At 39.0% G+C, this 15849-nt stretch overlaps 2 protein-coding genes and 1 pseudogene across 2 annotated transcripts in view; 1 reads left to right on the top strand and 2 right to left on the bottom strand.

Annotated features, from left to right (window-relative positions):
• The window catches only part of LOC102481280 (glucosamine-6-phosphate isomerase 2-like), a 17275-nt gene extending 13373 nt beyond the window's left edge, over positions 1-3902 (bottom strand). The window contains exon 1 of the mRNA XM_006154233.1: positions 3862-3902. Coding sequence (XP_006154295.1) covers positions 3862-3902 — 41 coding nt within the window. The remainder of the gene's footprint in view (positions 1-3861) is intronic.
• Positions 1-15849, top strand: part of CCDC169 (coiled-coil domain containing 169) — a 68503-nt gene that overhangs the window by 37192 nt on the left and 15462 nt on the right. The window contains exons 5-6 of the mRNA XM_006154169.1: positions 11065-11163; positions 11651-11704. Coding sequence (XP_006154231.1) covers positions 11065-11163; positions 11651-11704 — 153 coding nt within the window. The remainder of the gene's footprint in view (positions 1-11064; positions 11164-11650; positions 11705-15849) is intronic.
• On the bottom strand, positions 4798-5316 carry LOC106735463 (myosin light polypeptide 6-like; annotated as a pseudogene).

Genomic DNA, 15849 nt, shown 5'->3' with positions numbered 1-15849 from the left:
AAAAAAAAAAGAGAGAGAGAGAGAGAGAGAGAGAAGTTAGCATAAACAGATTTTATATTCTAAGCTAATAGTGATGCTGTCCACAAGAGGGCACTTGGTATTTAGGCATGGAGAATGTTGGGTTCTTTCATTGTTGCAATTGCCTTTATTGAAGAGTACTACATGTGCTTTCATGAACTAAATTGTAGTCTCATTTTTTTCCTTGTAGACATTCAGTGGAATGGTTTGTTTTGTTTTACTTTGTGTGTGTGTGTTTTAGCAATTGACATTGATTTTAAAACAAAAAAGTGGCTAAAAAAAGGAAAAGAATAGAAAGCCCAGGGAAATAGCTGATAGATCAGGAAATATCAGGTCCTGATCTCATTATTTTAGCGCCTGAATGCAGCCATTCCTAAAAGATCTACCTGTGACTGTTTAAATCACTGAGCCAATAAATTATATTTTTCTCCTTAAAAAAGTATGTGTCTAGGAGAGGTTCCTTCCGCTCTTTTTTTGGAGAGGTTTTTGCTGTCGGTTGCGTGTGCTCTCCAGAAAGACAGAGAGACGGAAAGTGAGAAATCACCCCCACGGGGAATGGCCACGCCGCAATCCCTTCTTCATTATCCTCTCAGGATCTTGGGCATGCACGCACACACACCTGGCGTACGGTTAAGTCACTGGGTTCAGGACTCGAACCGTGGTCGACTACATGGGAGTCCAGCAACATAGCCACTGCACCAACTGCTGGTCCCAAAGTTTCTTTCAACTTAGGGTAGAGGGTAGAGGAGAGGGCATTTTGAAAAACCTAAGTATATTTTATTTTAGGCATGTAAGTCATATCCCATAATGTTTTATCCTTAACCTGTTTCGGGATACTCTTAAACAACTTTTTACAAGCAAACTGAAACAAGAATGTATGTTAAACATGATAGAGCTTGGAATGCTAACAACTGATTAGTGTCAAAACAACTCTTTCATGAGAGTAAAATTTGTGTGTGTGTGTGTGTGTGTGTGTGTGTGTGTATGTGTTTGGTTAATTTCTAGTAGAGTCTTCACTTTTCTAATAGCTAATAGTTTGTTCTAGGCTACATTTTTCAAGTATACAACCATTGATCATATAATCAGATAAAGCAGCTCTCTGGGAAGATCAAGATAATTAAGTTAGGGTCTTTCTGTGGATTGGAAGTGATGGGATGGAGGAGTTGATCAGTGTATCTCAAAAACTGTGACAGGACATCTGGATAGGGGCCCCTGAGCATATTGACCCTACAACTTCACCTGGATCCTCTGGGCATGCAGAATGGCCCACCCTTCCCTAGTTAGTGTGGAACAGCTGCTGTGTTAGAAAAAACTGCAGAAGCTTCTCCCCAACAGGGCAATAGGTGGCCCTCTCAGGAGCCACCTCTACCTCTTCTCCTGGCTGCCAAGCCAAAATAAGTATGCTGCTCAGCATCTATAATTGAAAAAAAGAGGGGGGCAGGAGCAGAAGACTGAGGATGGTCAACCTGACAGAAAATATGACCCTACAATACATTCAGAAGTCTCTATCATGGCCATATCCTCAGTCTTCCCTCAGAGGGACCTCTGGCCACCTACACAGGCGACTGTACACTGGAGAAAGATACATAACTAGGCATAGAATGAGTGAGCATAGTGTGTGAGTTGACATTGATTCCCCAGAGTGGGAATCTGTTGCTAAAGTCCCAATCATAGTGGGCCCAATGTGTGCATAGACTCTCCTATCCCCAGTAATAATTTTCCTAGTCTCCAAGTACATAACAGAAATAGATATACTTGGCATTGAAGTTAACCCCCACATTGGGTTCCTGAAAGTAAAAGCTTCATTTTAGGGAAGACCAGATGGAAACTTCTTAAACTGCTCCCATCCCCCTCCACCAGGCCAAAATAGTAAATCAAATCACTTTCTTTTCTCGAGGAAGATAGTAGGGATTAGTGCCATAAATAAATACCTAAATGATATAGTGATACTGTTGGGGCCTATTTCCAGCTCTATTTAATTTGCCAGTCTCACCCCTGTAGAAACTGGATGGATCTTGGAGAAAACTGTAAACTACCACAGACTTAATAAATTAGTAGCCTCAATTGCAGCTGCTTTTTACCAGATAGGATATTGCTGCTGGAGCAGATTGACAAAGCTTCAGGTGCAGGATTCACGGGCATTGATTTGGAGAATACTTTCTTCCCATTCTATTAATCATTAGAGATGAGGATCAACAACAGTTTATGACTTCTGATGCCAGCTCCAACATGTATAGAGCTCAGATATCATCAATCCTGTCATTATCCCAGAGAAAGGGTACAAAAACAAAATCAATGACTTTTCTTGGGTCCATTAGAGACTGTTCGCAAGGCAAACTCCCAGCCTAAAATCTAGATGAATCTAGACAGTCCTGAGGTCGACTTATGGGGAAAAGAAGCTGCTGAAACTGTAAACTGGTAAGAACACTTAAGTGGTAGTTTTGATTAATTACTGGAGGGGAAATAGGTGAATCCATTGTTAAAGTTGGAGACTTCAACACCTTCCTGTCAGTTGTAATTGATAGATCAAGCAGGCAGAAAATCAACAAAGATATAGTTGACCGGAACAACACTGTCAGTCAACTTGATCTAATTGACATTTATCGAATATTCCATTCAGTGCCACCAGAACATATTCTCCTCTAGTTCACAGATAACATTCACCAATATAGACCACATTTCAGATGCACCATGAGATTTTTAGCTTTATGAAGACAAGAGTCTTGGTTTACAATTCTCACTATGGTATTCCTAGCTTAATACCCAGCATATAAGAATTCCATGATGAATACTTTTTTGAATAAATGAATGGATTTCAAAATTAGGCTATAAAGCAATTACTCTAATTAGGATAGGAATAACAAAATAGACTAGTGTAACCACAAAGAAAGTATGTTAAAAAATTTTTCAACTGTGGGGCCAGCTGGTGGCATGGTGGTTAAGGTGTCTGGATCCCACATGGCTGACTTCACAGTTCAAGTCCCAGACCCAGTGGTTGAATATTCCCAGGTGCATGTGTGTGTGTGTGCCCAAAACCCCAAAGGAGGGATAAATGGAAAAGAAGGGATTGCAGCATGACCATGCCCCATTAATTTTACCTCCTCCCTCTTTCTCTGTCTCTCACCTGCAAGCACATATGCTCTCCAACAAAAGCAAAAAACAAACATTTAGCCTCAAAGTTAGGACTGTAAATCCACACCAATCATAACAAAATATACTGTTATAGTGTCTGCCATATGATTAACAGTCCTAATCTCTTGCACTTATCACATTATTTCTTTAATAAGTTGCAGTAACTTCTACTTAGACTCCTGAGCCTAACATTCTAGGTCTTTCATAACTGCATCCTTCCCTAATTATCTCACCTGGCCTCCTATTTCTTGCTCAAATATTTTGCTTCAGTTTTATCACTACTATTAAATAATAATTTCTAATTCAAGTCTTTGATCAATATATGGATCCCTTCATCTCCTGATTACTTCTGCTCTCAAACCCTTCCCATTTGGAGACCTTGTATTTTCTAGCTCACACTGATAGACCTCTAGAAGCTTATGAAACATTTATTGTCTATGTGTCATATGTTGTCATTTAATCATGTACTGCCTTGAATTTTCACTGTTATTCTGTGTGTACATTTCTTGTGTTAGCTTTTACAGTTTTGGGATCATGTCTTATTCAGGTCATCTTTAATATAAAAACAACTTGTATTCCATTAGGTTACTTGTAAGTTAACTTCTTTTAGAACGTAGAGTGCTTTTTCCATTGAAACAGTAGCTGAAAGGACTAGATTCTCTTCTACAACTATAAATGTATTTAACAAATTTTGTAATGGATCCATGTTACTTTAGTGGTCTAAGCTTGGCATCCTTGGAGTAATGGTTCATGTAGCAGAATTTTAAACTATTTTTATCACTCCCTGATTATCCTTTCAAAAGCTCTTTATACTTGAGCAGTTCATTTCACAAAGGTTTAATTTTCAACAAATAATGCAGTTTTGCCTCCTTTATATGACTTGTTTTTTATTGATTTTCTTCTGGAGCAAGTTTGTATTTGGGAGAAGGGAGTCGAAAGCCATCAGTGATGCCAGTGTGTGGTTAATTTTCAAAGAAGAATATTGCCTGTTGGAGAATTATCACCTGATTTTTGTTTTTAACAGGGATGTTAATCAAATATGCATAGTGGGGAATCATCACTTCTAAGGGATTTGTCACTGGTGTTATATTGAGACCAGAACTTACCCTGTGAAAACTGACCTATTTATTCTCTTAGTAGAATTTAAAACTTCTAATAATTATTAACAAGTATCTAAGAATAAGTAAAATGTTTATAAAATTAGCTATGTTTCAAGAAAGTATAATCTCTGAAATACCAGGCAGATCTACTTTGTGGAGATGTAAATCAGCTGCTACCATTTTTCTTCTAATATTTTTAATAGATTTAGTGAGCTAAATCATGAACAACAACAGTTAAAAAATTTAACTTGAAGATTTTTTTCATAAGAATATGAAAAATAATTGGAATCACTGAAAATTTTTTAAAGAATTAATTTAATTTATTATTATAACTTTTTAGTATGACTAGAGAAAGACAGAGAGAGAGAGAGGGAAAGTGCAAAAGCAAGCTGCCAGGTCTGAAACTCAAACCCAGTCAGCCTTGTGGGAGTCCAGTGGTTTTTTGGGGGGGGGAGGCACAGAGTGAGTTTATTTGGTGAATGCTGATGGCAAACATCATCCAGGAGACACTAGATGGGAAAGGTGCTGTGACCAGAAAGCCTGGGACACTTTGGGACTAGATACAGAGTCTCACGCAGGGAAAGGCCCAGGGTTCTGGGGTACTGGGCATGTCCTCAGCCATTCAGCACCATACGGACGATCTCTTTATAGTTGATACAACCATTGCTGTCCTCATGCCCTGCCACCAGCATCTCTATTTCTTCCTCTGTCATCTTCTCCCCCAACATGACAAGGACATGCCGGATTTCAGCATCCATGACGGTGCCATTCCCTTCCTTGTCAAACACCCGAAGGCCTTCAACATAATCCTCATAGGTGCCCTGGTCCTTATTCTTGGCCGCTGTCTGCAGCATGGACAGGAAGTGCTTGAAGTCCAGCACCTTCACATTCAACTCTTCAATCTTGGGTTCCTCAGGACCCTGTGCACCTCGGCGTTGGTGGGGTTCTGGCTCAGGGCCCTCATCACGACCCCACACTGGTTGTATAGGATCTTGCCATCCTCTGTCCAGTCAAACAGCTGGAATGCCTCCTTGAATGCTGAAGTCTGGTCTTCGGTGAAGTCTGGGAGTCCAGTGTTTTAACCACCATGCCACTTGCTGCCCCTGGTAATCACTGAAAATTTTAAGTTTAAATTTAGAGATTAAAAGTTTAAACCAAATGGGTGCAATGCATTATTTTTATTTTTATTTTTTAGCGAGATTTTTGCTATAGGGAGTGTGTAATTGCTAGAGACACAGAGAGAGAGAGAGAAGTGAGAAATCAACCCCAGCGGGGATGGCCACATCCCAATCCCTTCTCTTTCATTCACCTCTCAGATTTTGGGCATGCACGCACACATGCCCACCTTGAATTTCAAGCTGCCAGGTCCGGGATTCCAGCTACAGTCGGCCATGTGAGAATCCAGCAACTTAACCACTATACCAACTATTGGCCCTGGGTACAATGCATTATTGCTCTGACCCCTGGCTAGCCTTCTTTTCTGCTCTCCTATCAGTGTAGAAGGAGACTTAGAAATGTTCATAGAAAAATTGAATTAAAGTACAAGTTTATTTTGGTACAAAATAACATGCATTTTCTATAAAAATTTTGAGGATCCTTTGTATTGGTGAACTTGATTGTAGACCTTTCAGCCAGTAATATAGCTTAACAGTCCCTTGAACTGCTTAATTCTATTGATCCTCACTGCCTCCCCATTGCTTTCAGCAAACCCAGATATCCTGACCAAGCCTCAGGCTTTAATATCTCCTTGGTAGAGAATATCTTCATTTCGTTTGATCAGCATTCCCTCTGACTTCTTCTAGAACAGAATTACCCCTCTGAAAATTGTACTTTCCCCCTTCCTTCAATCGTATGTTTAATACCAAAGGCGTTTTCATTGCCTTATATATCCCCAAAGCTAATTAGTGCACTTGTGAGAACCTTACATAGACTGCCAACCATTACTTCTCTTCCACTCATCCCCACGAAAGTTGTTTGATTCAGAGCTGACACAGACGGTGTTATTCAGGGAACCAATCCCATTAACTCTGGACCTATGGTGAGACGGTCCTTTTAGGCAGATTGGAAAGCCCAGAACATACTTCTTAGACAGGAGTAGTTCGTTCAAAGAACTGTATTGAGCAAACGACTCTCACCCTTCCCGCTACTGTTTTCCTTTGATTGGGGCAGGGAATATTCAGGTTTTCACAATGGAAGGCTTGAGCCATGATTAAGAGCATGTTTGGAGACCAGAGGTGGTGTGGTGGTTAAGGGCACTGGACTCCCACATGGCTGACTGCGTTTCAAGTCCCAGACCTGGTGGCTTGCTTTCTCACTTTCTCCCTCTCTGTCCCTCTCTGGTCAAATTAAAAAAAAAAAAAAGAGCATATTTGAAGCAAGACTTGAATTCCTAGGTGTAGTTCAAAGATAGTAGCACTTTCACTCATGTACTGGAGCTAATATTTGTGGTACACATAGGAGTCTAAGACTTTCTGGATAAAGGCTAGTAGGAGACAAGATCCAGAAGTAAATCAGTATATTACGTACTCTCTACCTAAGGAGATGGAGGTGTTCACTATTAGGTACTGGCACAATCAGGGTGGTGTAATTCGAGTAGCATTATCTGATACTCAATTGGTGTGGCTGGCCTTAGATTATTTGCACTCATCTCCTTTTTATCTGCTAATGACATTGTGTACTTCCCCAAAAGCTCAGTAGTTGGTAATCTGAGCATTATATGTCTGTGCTACAGTGTTGGCAGAGAAAAGTTCAAATATCATCATAAGTCTCTTCTGAACAGCAGATTTAAGTTTGGTAGAGCCAAGCATTTCTGGGAAGCACCAGAGGAGTGAGCAGTAACTCATCTATTTGGACTTGCTCAGAAAAGGTTCTCCCAGGTGAAAATCTCCTAGAAAGGGTACCTGTTAATGTTTTCCCAGAGTATAAGATAGAGCTGAGGATCCTGCAGATGGCATGGTGACTGAGGTGCTGGACTCCCACATGGCTGACTGGTTTGCATCCCAGATCTGATGACTTGCCTTCTTGCTTTTGCTCTCTCTCTGCTCAAATTGAAAAAAAAAAATGATAATAATAAGTTAAATAATTCTTTTTAAAAATTTTATGTTCTTTTATACCTTCAATCACATTATTTAGCTTACAAAGTGAATATTCCAACATGTGAACATTTCTCCCTAGTCCAGTTGATAAAACTATAAAATTATCTTCAACAGATAATACCACATTTCTTTGTCCCATTAATGCTTTGCCTCTCTATTTTTCTTCTAAATGTCCTTCCTTAGACTCTATTCACAACCATTTACTGTGTTTCTATATCCTTTAGTCAATTGGTTTCAGTCATAGAGTAAGGATACTCGGTATATATTAAGTGGGGGAAATACAATGTCTTTTTTATTAATAATTATATTATTTATCTTTACTTATTTATTTATTTTAATTTGACCAGAGAGGCAGGGTGGGGGTGGCTTGGGAGAGAAGTGAGAAAGCAAGCCACCAGTTCTGGGACCCAAACCACAGTCATGTGGGAGTCCAGCACCCTTAATCACCACTCTACCTGCTGGCCCCAAATTGAATAATTCTAAAAAGAAAGAAAGAAAGAATGAACGAATGAATGAACTGAAAGTTGCAGGATGATTAAATAACCCTGACCTAACTAATTTGGGAACAAATTGATACTTGAGTCTGTTGGACTAAAGCCATCTTTTTTTGTGTTATAGACCACATGTGCTTACCAGAGACAGACAGACAGAAAGTGAGAAAGGAAGCTGCCAGGCCTGGGACTTGAACCTTGGTGAGCCATGTGGGAATCTAGTACCTTAAACACTATGCCATCTGCTTGCCCCTAAAGCCATTTTTTTAATTTATCAGTAGCCACAAATGTGCTATAGTATGGCAAGTTCTAAAGGGCATATTCCAAAGTTCAGTTCTGTGATCATGGGGCAGGCTCTGAAGACAAGCATCATCATAAAGAGTCTAGTTTTCTTGCAGTGGGAAACGACTTCTCTCCCATTTGCTTGAAAGGCTCATCTTTACGTCCGGCCATCCTACCTTCAGTTCACGTTTTGAGCCACTAATAAGTAACACTGCCTGTCTTGGCTATCAGTGAGTTTATTGTTGAGTTAGTCATCTCTGAAGCAAGGTGGTAAGCTTGATCTTTTTATTTGTTTATTTTTCTTCTTATTTATTTATTTATTTTTTAGGTTTTTGTCACAGGGAACATGCAAGAGCTGAGGAGAAACATAGAGAGAGAAAGTGAGAAATCTCTCTCTCTCTCTCTCACACACACACACACACACACACACACACTCCTAGGGAGGATGGTCACACTGCAATTCCTTTTCTTCCACACTCCTGGAATTTGGGAGCACACATTTACATGTACCCAACATGATTTTCATGCCACTACATCTAGGACTTTAACTGTGGTTGGCCATGTGGGAATCTAGCTTCTTAACTACCATGCTACTTGCTGGCCCCAGTAACCTTGGTCTTTTACCTAAGGAGACCTTTTGGAGAAAACAAACAAACAAAAATTAATTCCTCCTTCCCTCTAAGAACTACCAAAATATTTTAATGTGTCATGACTTTTCCAACACAGTATGTTGCTGGATGAGGTACTGTGAATAGGAAAAGTAAAATTATATCAGGAAAACACACCAGTATGAATAGGTGTTCTTTCCAGGGTGGAAGATGTCTTTTATAATCAACTTGCCAACAAGTTGATCTCCTGGAAAGATGGTACCATATCAGGGTCTCTTGCTAGTGTCTCCTGCTGGGATGCCAGACCTTGAACAGCAGTAGCACTTGGTGAGAAGGGACTCAGGCTGTTGAGCCAGGCATAGTCCCCATCCAGCCACTGTGGTTACTCTGTTCATGAACTTGTCCAAGTACGGGGGGGTGACAAAGGGCAGAAACCGGATGATATCTCTTGGTCAAGTCTTTGGTTCACTTGGTTTAATGCCTCTTCTTCTATAGGTGCTCTCTCTTGAGAATTACCATACAATACAGAGATCTTACTCTTTGTTTTCATTTCATGGACTATCTACATGCCTCTTTCCCAGACTTCTTTTCCCATAGTCATCAAGTCTGTATAGATTTCTGCCCTCAGTGTTGGCCCTCATGTTGGCCAGGTAGAGTGATTATAAGATTTTTTTAAAGCTTTTCCACATCTCTATATGTAATACTCAGGGAATTATACACATCTAGGTCTTCTTTGGAAAACTAAAACAGATGAGATAGGTTGCTCTCAGAAAATGTAATGTTCAGAAAGAAAAGTTCTGGAGTTTTTGAAGAATGCATTAATACAAAACAGAGAAAAAAGTATGATAAAAAATGGTATTATTCATGGGAACCAGCAGTTAACGTGATGGCTATGTTGCTGGACTCCCACGTAGTCGACCGCGGTTCAAGTCCCAGACCCGGTGGCTTAAAACATGCCAGGCGCGTGTGCATGCATGCCCAAGATCCCAAGAGGAGAATGGAGGAGAAGGGATTGCAGCGTGACCATCCCCCCTGGGGGGTGATTTCTCGCTTTCTGTCTCTATGTCTCTCTCTGTCTGTCTGGCGGCGCACGCGCCCTATAGTGAAAATCTCTCCAAAAAAAAAAAAAATGGTATTATTCATCAAGACAAATGGATGAGAAAAGTAGAGTGGTAGAACATGCAATGAAATTGTTAATCAGGGGAGTAGAGAGTATCACAGAGTAGGACAGTTCTAGAAATTAAGTCCTCAATTCAGATAACCGTCATCACAAATAGCTGAAGCTTTTATGTAAAGATCTGTATACACTTATTTAATAGATTTCACAAATTACTAGAAAACGAGTGTAACTCAGGTGGGAAAGTATAAAGTATGTATTTTAAGTGTGCATTTCTCCAACAATTTATAATTTTATATATATATATACACATACATACATACATAATGGTGATATACATGATGTATTGATGTATCAGAATAATCTACTCCATTCCCTCTTTTTCTGAAAAAGGAGTCATCATCTTTGTCCTCCATATGGGTGCTTATTTCGTTCTGTTCTTATAAATCTGAAATTGTTTTCACCAGAAAGTAAAAACTGACTTATGTATACAGTAAGGAGTAGGATATAGTTTTTCAGTGTCTTTGCCTGTACCTCTTTGTGTCCATGGTAGAAGTAGTACGAACACACATATAATTGTTTAGCATTTATGGCCTTTAGAGTCATTTCACCTGGGTTCTAATCATAGCTCTACCATTTATTGCTGCATGTCTGTAAGCCAGTTATGTCACCTCTATAATTTGCAATTTTCTCAACAGCAAAATGAAAATGAATATATTAGGCATATCAAGAGTTTTAATAAGGAATAAATGAAATAATTTATGCAATGTGCATGGCATATTAGGATTCAATAAACATCATGATTATTATTACTATTACTTAAAAAGTGCATATTAGGGAATTATGAAATCATAGAATATAGGGTATTGAAGGCATTCACTAATGAAGAAATTGGTGGTCATTTCTTATTATTGTTTAGAACATGGGGCCAGCAGTTAGTGTGATGGCTATGTCGCTGGACTCCCATGTAGTAGACCATGATTCGAGTCCCGGACCCAGTGGCTTAAACTCACACCAGGCACATGTGTATGTGTGCCCAAAATCCCAAGAGGAGAATGGAGAAGAAGGGATTGCTATGTGGCCATCCCCCCTGGAGGTGGTGATTTCTTGCTTTCTGTCTCTCTGTCTCTCTCTGTCTTTCTAGTGAGTGCACGTACCCTGTAGCAAAAACCTCTCCAAACAGAGAACATTATACATATAATTTATTGTTTATACTTTCAGGAATCCTTAACTGCATTACTTAAACAACTAGAACGAGAAAAAAGGAGTCTTGAAAATCAAGTGAGAGACTATGCACTTAGACTGGAACAAGAATCAAAGGTTTGTTTTTACTCTGTACTCAACAATTTCTTTGAAACTACTATTGTTTCTAGTGTTACCTATAAGCCTACTATATAGCTGTCACAAAATGTTTACAAACTATTTCATATGCTACTATGAAAAACAGGATAGAGGGCTGGTGGCATGGTGACTAAGGTGCTGGACTCCCATGGTCAACCCCTGGACTTTGTAGCTTGAAAATTACAGTGGATACCTGTGTGTTCATGCCCCCAATCCTGATAGGATGGTGGAGAAGGGATTACGGTGTGGCCATCCCCTCGGGGTTGGGGGAGCAGGTGATGATTTCTCACTTTACGTTTCTCTGTCTCTCTTTGGCAAGCACGTGTTCCCTATAGCAAAAATCTAAATAAACAAAACAAACAGACAAACAAAAACAGGACAGAGACATAGATCTTAACTAAGTGATAGTCTTTCTAGTATTATTAATCTCTTATTTCGCATTCTTTATTTTTATATCTTTGCATAGGCTTACCATAAGACCAACAACGAACGCCGTACATACCTAGCTGAAATGTCTCAAGTAAGTAAAAAAAATTACTTCTAGATTCTAAGGGTTTCCTCTTACTTTAAAAATTTCCCCCTTCTTGCTTTCTCACTTTCTCTCTTTCATATACTCTGTTCCTCTCTGGTAAAATTAAAATAAGCAAATAAATGAAGTGAAACTAAAAATAGCTCTTTAAAAATGAAAAGAGAAAGGGCCAGCAGGTGGCATGGTGGTTAAGGGCACTGAACTCCCACATGGGTGACCACAGTTCGAGTCCTGGACCTGATAGCTTGTTTTCTCACTTTCCCTCCCTCTCTCTCTCTCTGTTCTTCTCTGATAAAATAAAAATAAATAAATAAGCAAATAATAAATTAAATAAAAAAATAACTCTTTAAAAATTTTTCCTCACTTGTCTAGGCTTTGGTTTGGTTTATAGAAAGTGGATATTGGAATTATGAGAGAAAAGTACTAAAATATGGAAGATGGCAGAGCTGGCTGAAGGCTAGGGTTGGGTCATGGCATCAGGACCCTGTTGGGTGTGCTGTCTGTTTCTCTCATGGATAGAAACAATAAACAAACTAAAACCCAGCACAATATGGAGGGTGGAAAAGAAAATATATGGCTTATATAGAGAGGTAAAAAGGAGATAAAATAGTTTTCGAAATTAGATTTTAAAGTGTATTTGCTTCCTTAGTTATCCTTTTAGTTTTATCCACAGTCACTAGATTTTAAGCAGATGAGTTACTCTCCCTCTGCTGTCATGAAGTTCAAGGCACTTTGGTTCACAATTTTGCATGGTAAGGTCTAAGCTAAAGGTAGATTTATTTTTTTATTGCCAGAGCATGCGTGTGTGTGTGTGTGTCTGTCTGTCTGTCTGTCTGTGTGTGTGAGAGAGAAATCATCCACTAACGGTGTGATTATAACACAATCCTTTTTTCTTCATTTCTCCATCCCATCAGGTATTAGGGCATGTATGCACATGCACATGCACACACACGGCCTGTTATTCAAACTGAAGTTTTAGGATAAATTTGGCATTGTTATTAGTAGAAAGTGTGAACTAATGAATATAGGACATGCAAGTGATCAGTAAAGTATGAAAGATGTTGCATATATTTTTTATAGCTTTCAAATTTGCCTTTCAGTTTTATTTATGATGTTGTTAGAATAGTAGAATGTTCGATTTGATATCACAGCTTTTTTACTTATTTATTTCTGATGTCATAGTTTAAAAGACCATCTTCATCTCTATCTTGTATAATACTTAACCATATCTTCTTTTAGTATTTATATGGCTTAATATTTGACATTTAAACATTTAATCCTTATTAACTTTGTTTTGGTTTGTTTTAAGATTGGAATGCAAATTCAGTTTTTGATGTGTGTTACCAAATGGAAACGTCCAAAGGGCAGTTGGATATATGAATATCAGGGAAAAAGATCTATATTAAAAAGATTAAGGACTTATTAGCAGGTAGACAGTAAGTAAAGTCACAGAAATGAGTGAGAATGGATGAAAAGAAAAGATAGTTAGGATATACCACAAAAGAGCTTCATTAGTGAGGGTCGAAGGAAATAGAGCCAAAAAAAAGGACTGGACTCCTCCAGGCAGCCTAGATCAGACCTGGACATGGAGCAACTTGTAAGGATGGGCCTAATATAAAGGGTAATCTGCTAACCACTAAAGTTACTAGAGGTACCTGGAAGGATCAGTGAAAGGATTGAGAGGAAAGGAATTAGGTTAGGGGACTGGACCCCAAAAGGGGATGTTCAGGAAAATTTGAGAATGAAAATCCAAGCAATCATGGGTAGAAGGAACTTTGAACTTGCAGTGTTGACCAAAGTAGGTAGGAAACTCAGACAAGATAGGCTCAGTCCTATAGCCTCTTGTCTGTAAAATGGACAGTTTAAACTTCATGGTCCTTGGTACTAGGCTGGAAGCACTGCTTCCTCCTGTAGCAGAAGAGGGAGTAGCATACCTTTTCTTCGACTGTCCACTCTGCTCGGAATATGCGCCTTCTCATGGGAGCAAATCCCACTTTCTTCATGGTCTAACACAAATGCTGCCTCTTTTATGAGGCCATGACATGATAAAAAGGCCACAGACTGTAGAGCCATTACAGAATTGGACTGGAATCTCAGCTCTGCATGTACTGCTGTGTGACCTTTCTGGGCCTGAATTTCTTTCCTTCCCCATAGAAAGGAAATATCAGTATCTTGCAGGGGTTTTGTGAGTGCTTAGAGATAGAATGTGTGAAGTGCTTGCTGAGTGAAATGCCTGGCACATAATAGGGTCTAAATTCCAGTAAATGGTGACTAATGTTTACTTGCTTTTCTTTCCTGATTTCCCTAGTGACAGAGAATGAGAATTTCTACTTGCCTTAGCCTTTCTGTAGGTTCCTAATGCTGATACAGCTGCTTCACTGAGCTATAGGTTCTTTCCTAAGGTCACATAGGGCTTCTCATGCTTTCTGTTCCCTTATACTTAGCACAAAATATGGCAAATAGTGTATGTTCAGAACTATTTACTGAGCTGAATGCAGTGCAGAAATTTATGTTGACAAAAGCCCAGTCATTAAGACAAAGGTGATCAATATATAAAACATTGTCAAAGGATTTTCTTTTTAAGGTTAGGAGTAAAGTCTTTGCCCTCAAAGCATTCATTCACCTTTGTTTATCTGAAAAATTCATTTAGGTGGAATAATCCTACTTTGACTATACAGGATCACTGAACATACAATAAAAGCCTATTTTAACAGCTTCCCAGGAAGATGTTAATCCTGTCCACAGTATAAATGTTAATAAGGATTTTCACTCTAGAGTGAATTGTTAATCTTTATAGTGAAAGACCGTTCTGACCATGCGGACACTATGGTGACTGGAAAGGTTAATGGATGATTTGTAGCTCTTTCCATGCGGAATACATAAATAATTGATTCTTTGGTAGATAACTAGAGTTATTTGCTGAGTCTGCTGTTTATGTTTCTGCTGCTATCTCTGTGGCTTTATCTCACTCTGGATTCACTGTTTTGACTGAAACTGAGTTTCCTCATTTCAGTATTCTAATTTGCACAATGTATACAGTCTAGACATAGCTTTAAAAAAAAAACACAACTACACTGTATTAATTTAGTCAGGAAGACTGACTGGAGCTTGTTGTAACATATAATAAACTTGAGTTTTAGCAGCTTCTTTCTCCTCCTCTCTATACCACCTTCCTTCTCTCCCTTTTTTTCCCTCCCTCCTTCCCTCCCTCCCTTTCTCCTTTGCTCCTTTCCTTCTTTCCTTCTTCTATGAAAAACTTGAGACACAGGGACCACCAACAGGGTCCTCATGCCAAGACCCAGCCTGGGTTGAACACAAGTGCTTAGGGAGATCCCGGATGCAAACCCAGGACATTTTTCATATGGTCCAGTTGTGTTACCACTGTGCCATCACCTGGCCCCTTAAATCTAGGTTCTGTTGTTAGAAGCATAGAATTTTAGTCACTGCTATGAGAGATCATTGAATGGAATACTTCTGTTTTAAAGATAAGGTACCTGAAGCTGTTCTTTCATGTCAGACATTTCTAGTTGTTAGAATTATTGAATTATGCTCCTTAGTCTTCTTGAAAATTCCTTAAAATCCATTAGTTTTAGTTTTACATTCTGAAGAAAGAACAAATCTGCACTTCTTCTAAATGATTGCTTTTCAAGATTTGGAAACTCTTATCCATTTTGTTTTGTTTTGCTTTCTGAGCTAAAATATTAAGTTACATTAGCCATGCCTTGTGACATCAGTTCTAGATTACCCAGGTGTTTCTGTTGCCTTTTTGAACAACTCTGTTTTTGTCATTGTCATTTAAAAATGGAGTTCCTATGTTTAAATCTAGTACTTGAGCATAGCTATCAAAATCTTATCTTTACCACATCCCATTTTTCTTCTCTGCTGCCTGAGAAGAGAAGAAAATTTTATGGTGATGCATCCTATTAAAATTTTTTTGTTTGTATTGACCAAAGGATCACAGCAAAGCTCCTTGGTACAGTCTACAAGGTCCACTCTAACATTTCTTTGACTATCTCTGTAACCTTACCCTTCCCAGCATCCTGTTCTACAACCAGACCAATCACTGTGTCCTAATTCCAGCATGTGTCATACCGCTTTGTACTTGGGATCTTCGCTGCTCTTTCAAACTAGAATAT

The sequence above is a fragment of the Tupaia chinensis genome, unplaced genomic scaffold, assembly GCF_000334495.1.
Source record: "Tupaia chinensis unplaced genomic scaffold, TupChi_1.0 Scaffold000402_1, whole genome shotgun sequence".
NCBI classification, from domain to species: Eukaryota; Metazoa; Chordata; class Mammalia; order Scandentia; family Tupaiidae; genus Tupaia; species Tupaia belangeri.
The sequence above is the reverse complement of the archived record's forward strand: the minus strand, read 5'-3'. Positions and strand labels throughout refer to the sequence as shown.